Raw genomic sequence first — 7,976 nt, 5'->3', positions numbered from 1 at the left:
ATATATAGACAACATATCCATAGCAACAAAATCAAAAGGCCTGTAATAACTGTGGTGAGACACCATGCAATATATAATTCTTACACACGTTCTTCAGTGGTGAGGCTAGTCTGACAGTCTGGAAAACAAAATAAAACACTTGCTCGGTTCTCAACTGAACCATCATTATAATGATGGGATAATCCAGCAAGTGTTAATTTTGTGCTCTTTTCCCCAGGCATCCTTGGCCTTCCAAGCATATTTCTTTAGGGGCTCAGTGAGCATGAGAGGAATAGCCCCAATGGTTGGTGTTTTTATCAGTACTGACTGTCCAGGAGAAAAAGCTGGTTCTCTGGGAGTACTGGGAGTTTGAGGCTTTGGGGTTAAAGTTGGGGGTTTAGGACAAAAGGCATTCAGCTGAGGACATCCATTTATCCCCCAGCGATCATTGACCTGAGTAACTGCATCCCAAAGATGTTCTATCCAATGCAGCTTTTGAGGTTTCAGAAATTGCTTTAAGGGTTGTTTAGAAGTGACCTTTTGCTTTGACCACTTGTTTTATGAGCTTTTCCAATTTTGGGGTTGGACGTCCATCAGGTGTCAGGGAACACCTTTCTGAAGCCCCAGCTGCCACCTTCCCTGTTGACTTTAGGGGTCTCTCTCTGCCAGAATAATGGCAGCAAAACTGTTTAAAGTCACCCCAACCAGCAGTTGCCGTTTGTTAACTCTTTCTGCAGTCCGCACGGCCCTAGTTTTGGTCCTTTGAGATGATCCACCCATGGGGCCATATTTTCTTTCAAAATTAATCAGTTCCTGAGCTACTTCGCCCCACGTCCACACTTTCCTTCCTAATCTCCTGTAATTCTCAGGAGCTGTAATCAGCTGTAATTCTCTCTCCTTCAAGGGTGTTTTGAATTCTCCCTTGCAATTGAATCCCAATGGGTTTTAGGGTCTCGGGAAGTCCTTGGATCAGAGGGGTCATTCTCTCTGAGTTCACAGGCGTCATCATCATCAGGGAGGCCTGGCTAAGTGTGAGCTCCCAGTGACACATCATCTGGAGGCAGGTTGCCTTTTGCATGCTTTTCAATAATTGATCCACCATGCCTGTTATGGCAAGGGGATCTCCCCTTTCCAAGGGATTCAGATCTCTGGCCCAATACGCTGCCCTCTGTGTTAATGACCAGGGGGCCTGGCAATTGCTGGTAGTTAAAAATATACCTGGACCTCAATACCCTTCTGCTTCCTTCTCTGACAACAAAATTGCATCTCCACCTGACAGAGATACTCACCACACGTATTCAGTCTCTGGTTCCTTTGGATTTCTTGCAAAATCCATCAGTTTTGCTAATTCAGTTACTGTAAATGGAACTTCTTTAGTGAGAACTTGAGGATGGTTAAAATAATTGTCTTTATATGAATACTCTGTTTTAATCAAAGGGTACATGTGAGGGGGAGTATTTATGGTTTCTTTTGCCCTCTGTAAATCGCCCTGAGGATAGATTTGCCTAATTCCTCTCTCCTGTAGTTTCACTTTTACCTCGGCATGTGTATTGGCTTCCTTCCCCAGTTCTTCTTCTAATGCTTTTTTCAGTATGCTGTTTGATTTCTCTCCTCCTCTAACATTTGCTTGGTATTCTCTAGTTGTTCTTGTAAGGATTTAACCAGCATTTTCAGGCAGTTTATCATGTCATCAGATTGAGACTGTCTCTGTGTCCTATCTTCTGCTGCCAGTGTGAGACTCGCTCCCAAAACAGCACAAATTATAGCTTTTCCCTTTCCTGATCTCACTTTAGCCTCCTTCTGCAAGATCTTAATCCTATCCACTATGTCTTGTGGTAAGAACCAATGATTTTTCACCCAGTCTCACCTTTGGGGAGATGAACAAGAGTGATATATCCCTAAGAAATCATTTAATTTGTCTAAGTCCCCACTTGGTGAGGGGACAGATTCCTGAACATGCATACTTGTATGAGCACTCATTTTACCAGAGTGGTCACTACGTCCTGAGAGGATCTCATCTTAAATTTTCTACCACAATATCCCCCTTTCACTCTCAGGAGGCCACCCCTCACAAGTTACCAGACGACGTACCAAACTTCTCGGGTAAGCCGCACCTTAACAACACCTGTACCCCAAATCTTCCCCGAGAGGCCACACCTTAAAAGTTTCCAGAGGCTCGTCAGTCATTCAGTTCTATCGCGTCGTCCTTCTCTGGCTGTTTTCCTCATGGACAAACAGAACCGCGGATCCGGACTCCGCACTTGCTTCGTACCAAGGTACCTATCAGTCTCACACACACAGGAGTCTCTGTAAAGGAACTGGGCTCTTTTTGTTTTCTGAAAATCCCACTTCTGACACCAATTAAATGTTGCACTCCAGTCAGAGACTGGGGCGATGATCTGTGTTTGAATTCCCAGAAACGGAACTAAGACTCAGAATGGAGTCGGGCACCAAGTAGCTTTATTTGCCTGACAACTGGTGTGCGAGTGAGAAAGGGAAAAGAGAGAGAAAAGGGGTGGGGGAAAGAGTTACCACCATGGAGCGTTGATGCCCTCTCAGTCCGATTTGTTGTCCAGTCTGGTGGAGGAGCGTGCATTTTGTCCTTGCGTTTCTCCCGTATGTCCCTGCCAATGTTGTTTCTGTGCGTTCCCCCACCAGACTGGATGCTGAATTGGGCTGATGTCCTGTCAGTTTGATTCGTTGTCCGTTCTGGTGGGAGAATGTGTGCGTTGTCCTTGCGTTTCTTCCATACGTCCCTTCTGATGTTCCCTTCTGTGCATTTCCCAACCACGCTGCTCGTTTTCAGCTTATGCTGGCTGTTCTGTTACACGTTCACTAGTTTCCTTGAACCATTTAGCGTATTCCGAGAGCTGTTTTGCCTAAACGCTCCCACCAATCGGCGGTGGTACTCATGTCAAACACCGTTTCTTGGGAGATCTCAGACCCCAGGTCTGGGCACATGTCTTGGGGTTAGGTTTGACTTGCTGGAATTTGCTCCACAGTCTGGCTGCTTTCCGCCTCTGAGCCCGTCTTCAACTGCATTGGGGTTGGCTTTCCATCATGCAGGTAGGGTGTATCTGCAGCAAGCAGCAACGGTGGTACAACAGCAATGTTGAGACAATATCTGATACAGTCTCTGACAGCTGTTATTGAAGTGATCTCTGTTTTACACAAGTAGTTTTAAAAACCTTTTCTACTCTCTTTAAAAATTCTCATTTGCATCACTTAATTGATACTTGACAAATGCTTGGGTTTTTTTGCAAAACCAAGGCATGTACTATGCTCATCCTAAATGTAACTACTCATTTAAATTAGTTGTGCTGTTGAAGAACACCACGCATAATTTTTTGTTTTCACTAAATTGATGGCATTTGTTTTTATGCTATAAGCAGACATGCTTGGTTGTAAGCATTTAAAATACTGGAGAGTTAAACCACAAGGACAAGAGCTGCAAATAATACTTTGATTTAGACTGTTAAGAAATAGCAGTATAGCCATTCTCCTTGCTTGTGCCTCAGGATCCACTGTCTACTTCTGACTGATGAAGGGAGATCATTTTCTCACGCTGGCCTAGAAGGGAGCCAAAAAATATATAGAGTCTGTGGGGAGCAGAACTGCATGCTTCCTTGCAGGAGGTCAGGGTCAGAATTTTGTTGTGTTTATCTGCTAGTGCTAAAACAGCTGTACAGTGAGTACATGAAGTGAAACATTGACCTACTTGTTTACTTGTCCCTTGGCCTTACAGGTTAATGCAGTCCTAAAGACCGTTCAGTGAGTTATATAGGATAACTCTTCTCATGCTGCTTCTCTGGTTCCATTGGGTTATCATGCTTTCTTCTATATGTGAAGGAAGGAGCAGGGGAAAAATCTCTGCAGAGAAAGTTTTCTCATGAAGTGGATTCCTGCAGTATGTCTTACATGAGTTTATCCATGTGTCTTGTCCCGACCGTGCTCTGCCCTAATTTGGAATTGGTTCAAAGACGGTGTTTTTGTGGTTGCACTGCACAAGAAGACTTGCATTTGAAATAGTTTGGGAATTACAGATAAGACTACTGTTTAACTGGACAGTGGCCTTTAACTGTGCAGGATGTTTTAGGTGCAGGTTATTTCGTTACTTATTTCTGCTACTGAATAGAAGTGAACAGCACAGCTTTCTGTTACATTAAGTAATCCTGCCAGTGCTGGCAGGAGATTGATGCTAGAAGACTTCCTTTTCAAACTTGGGTATGGTCTAATAGTATTGTTAGATTGATTTGCCAAGTGATGATATTTTAAGTACATTCTTTCCTTCAGTTATGCGTTTTTGTTGGAATAGAAGTTTCTTACCACCTTCTGTGGGCTATCAGTACAGTTGCCAGTTTTGAGGCAGAGCATAACCATGTTGAGGCATTAAAACCCCTCACAGAATTACAATAAGCAAGCTGCTGGCTGAATGAACTTTGCAATGACCCTTCTATCCTTTTTTCTGTTTTATGAATTCTGATGGTAGAACTCATACACTTTCCTTGAGTAGTATGGCAGTTTAATATTACTGGTAGAACAGAGATTTGCCTCTTGGACTTCACAGGTTCTGTTTGATACTACAGACTTAGAAATAATATACAAGACAGATTAAAACTAAGGTTTGAGAGCCTGACTAGATTTGTGTCCAGAAGCCATGCTATGTCATGTCCAGAAGGCAGATCTCAAGCCCATTTTGTTCAAGAGGCTTTTGTTTAACTTTATTAGACCTACCTAGAAACCTTTCTAAGAAAAGCTGGTCTTCTGTTAAATATTTACTGGTTTTGTTCTGAGCTGTTGGAGCTCTGGTTTACGTAGCATGGCTAATTAACTGCTTTATTATATCTTAATGGACATAATTTTATTGTATTTGTAAAATGAACTATAGTGATCTGGGTTTTTAATTATAAAATTATATTTTTATTTGGAATTTAATCTCTTCACTATATGTAAATACTGAACATTTTCTATACAGATGAAGAAGCAGGGACTGATAGAGCTGTTTCATTGGTTTGAAATGCCAGCCTCTTCGGTAACTCCTTGGGGTACAGGGCTACTTTGCCTGTTCACCTTTATTATCCCTCTGCCATGGTTTTCAGCACTTGATCAAGTGGAAAAGCTGCTATTCTCCTAGGCCTTGTATAAAATACGCTGTATGTACTTCACAGATCTGGCAGATTTTCAATGGCATTGTGTCTTGAGTGATGGCTTGTAAAGGTAAAAGCCTGCAAGTGATTTCAGTGTCTTGGCTGTTGAATAAATTGCTTTTCTTCTAAAGAGTAAAGTTCAGTTCCTGTTGGGGAAAAATAAAAACGAAGCGGTAAGTATTTAATCAGCTATTTGTCCAACTTTCTCCCCCTTCAGAAAGGAGACTAGGAATGACTTTATTGTAAAATAAATAAATGAAAATTAGATATTTTTTTTACTTGTGTTGCTCTCTAGCTTAGCAAGCAGAGTAGTGTCTTGGTGCCAGTGTTTTTACCAAATGAAAAACTGACTCGGGCACGTGAAGGTCAGTGGCCTAGCTGCTGTCACTTGTTGCCCATAGGAATATAGGTTATTTATAGGAATATAGCTGTGTTAGTTCTCTACTACTTGGGCCTCGGTAAGAGAAGTGGCTGTGTTATTTACAGTAATGTTGTTTGTATTGCATCTGCTCTTAAAATAATTGTTTGAGAAGAAAGGATATAAAGTTGTATGCACATGTTTAAACGAACTCCTTTAAAAAAAAACAACACAAAAACAAACAAACCAACCCCCACCAAACACAACCACAGCAAAACCAAAACTGCTCTCTATTTAAAGCTTCTGTTTCATAATCACATCACTAGAAGAAATGTAAAGAATTAGTTCTCTGGAATTTGCAGCCTTAATCATTTTGTTTTGGTCCTGATATATTCCCTTTGTATATGTGAGGCAACCAGGCAGGATATTTCTTGACTTTCTGTGGAAATTCAGCTGCTTCATCTTGAAGTAAAGTAGGGCTCTGCTTGTTTTGTTTTAAATTGCGTTTCAAACACTATCCCAGTCTCATGAAGCCCTACTTCTCTATTTAGTGTAGTACTACTCAAATCTAGGTAATGCTGACAGTAAACTTGCCCCAAAGAGTAAACTAAATAAAATATGCATATGATCAATTTAATATGCAATTAAACATTTTCCCTGAGCAATTAGCATAAAGACAACTAATCATTATCCTGTGTCACATGGCAAATATATTATACACATTTGTGTAGGATGACTTTGGTAATAAGTTAGGAATAAAAATATGCATGGATTCAAACATCTGAGTAAACATAATATTATGGCAATGAAGTGTGTACTTTTCATATTGCAGTTTATTAATCTGCTTAAAATCAGTACTTCTCCCCAAAGAATGTAGAAGTTGACATGCCCATGAGATTGCGGTATGTGGATTACACCGCTGCTTACCTGCCTGTGGCTACATGTGTCACCTGCTTCATCCTGGTTGCATTGCAGTAACAGGTAGAATTTGGCGTCAGTAAATGGAATCCCATTCAAACAAATGTATATGCATGTGATAAAAAACAAGGGATTCCACGCTAAAAAGTTTGGAAAATCTCCTAAGCATGTGAAGAAACTGAGATACAGGAAGAAACGGCAAAAATAAGGAGCAGGTGATTAGCAGGATTGTGGAAAGCTAGATACTTCTAAGTGAATAGCTGGACGTGTACTTAAAGGTTCGATTCTTGGATTGTCCACGTACTAATGGTGCGGATTCGTTCTGTGTGTTTTCAAATAGATGTCATCAAACACAGCAGGTCGTGGATGACAATGTGGTCGATGGCATAGAAAATGACCTCATGATGAGGATGATAATGGTAGGCCTTTTTTTCTAAGTCTTAAGTGCGTGTTTATGTGACAGGGATAGTGTGTCCTTCCTGTCCTTCTTGTCCTTCCTTTGCTTTCTCACTAGGGATTTCACTTTGGTCTATGGGAGTCAACGGGCTGCTTCAGAGAGGAAATGAAGCAAGCCTGGTTTTGGTACACTTGAAGTTGTTCTGTGTGCCAGATTGAAGGGTTTAACTAATAAATAAATAATAACAAAAAGAATTTCATTTTCGTTTACCAGGAATCTGGAATTCAAGACATGTAGATTTTGAACCAGTTGCTGGTCTTCATAGTAGGCAAGAAAGGGAATAGAAAGGACGAACTTTGTAGTTGAAAAAGGGAAAAGTTATGGAGCCCTTCTAATTTTGACAGTTGTTGAAATATCCCTTCATAGGAGTCTGAAGACATAAGGTGTAAAGAAAAATGGATCGGAATTATCATTATATAAAATCTAACTTACAGATTTATTTTTAATTAATCTCTGGAAGATACTTTCAGAAAGTGAAAGAAGGGAGCAAACCCCTGGTAGTTGAATGTGGAATTGGGTAACACTGTCTACCTGCAGTACTGATGGTGCATGGTCTTTTCAGTCTCATCTGTTTGATAGTAGATGACTATAAATGTGTATTCCTGAAGAGAATGTTGCCACAGGTATCAATAACATAGCTGACAAGTACTAAACTAACTTGTTCTTACTTGTCTTGATCCCTACTTTAAAACCACTGAAGAGACAGTTTTGAGAAGTCTGAAGACTACTTGGCCCAAGGTTGGATTTGCGCAATGTAGATGATGGTCATCAGCATTACGGGAAGATGCAACTGAAAAACTGCAGTGTATATAGGATGTGTTTACAGCTTGAGCTATTTATAACGTGGCTGGTAAGCACAACGTACTCCTTAGTGATAGGATCTGTAGTTGAACTCTAATCTGACAATGGAGAACACAGAAGGGACTTGTGGATAGCCTTCTTCATAGCCCAGTTATAGTAATAAACTTGGTTACAGGACTTCTTAAAATTGTTACTTTAAAAACACTCTCTACTACTACAATAATGGAAAGGTGAATGTATATTTTTAAAAAATTGTTTAGTCCCAGAAGCAGGACCAAAGCAGGAGACTCTCACATGAAATAACAAGTTCCCTCTC

At 40.7% G+C, this 7,976-nt stretch overlaps 1 protein-coding gene across 1 annotated transcript in view; it reads left to right on the top strand.

Moving 5' to 3' along the window:
* The first annotated feature begins 6,369 nt into the window (after positions 1-6,369).
* KAT6B (K(lysine) acetyltransferase 6B) overlaps positions 6,370-7,976 on the top strand; it is a 65,417-nt gene continuing 63,810 nt past the window's right edge. The window contains 2 exon segments of the mRNA XM_010185807.1: positions 6,370-6,386; positions 6,743-6,821. Of these exon segments, the coding sequence (XP_010184109.1) occupies positions 6,370-6,386; positions 6,743-6,821 (96 nt within the window).

The sequence above is a fragment of the Mesitornis unicolor genome, unplaced genomic scaffold (assembly GCF_000695765.1).
Source record: "Mesitornis unicolor isolate BGI_N332 unplaced genomic scaffold, ASM69576v1 scaffold1936, whole genome shotgun sequence".
NCBI classification, from domain to species: domain Eukaryota; kingdom Metazoa; phylum Chordata; class Aves; order Mesitornithiformes; family Mesitornithidae; genus Mesitornis; species Mesitornis unicolor.
The sequence above is the reverse complement of the archived record's forward strand: the minus strand, read 5'-3'. Positions and strand labels throughout refer to the sequence as shown.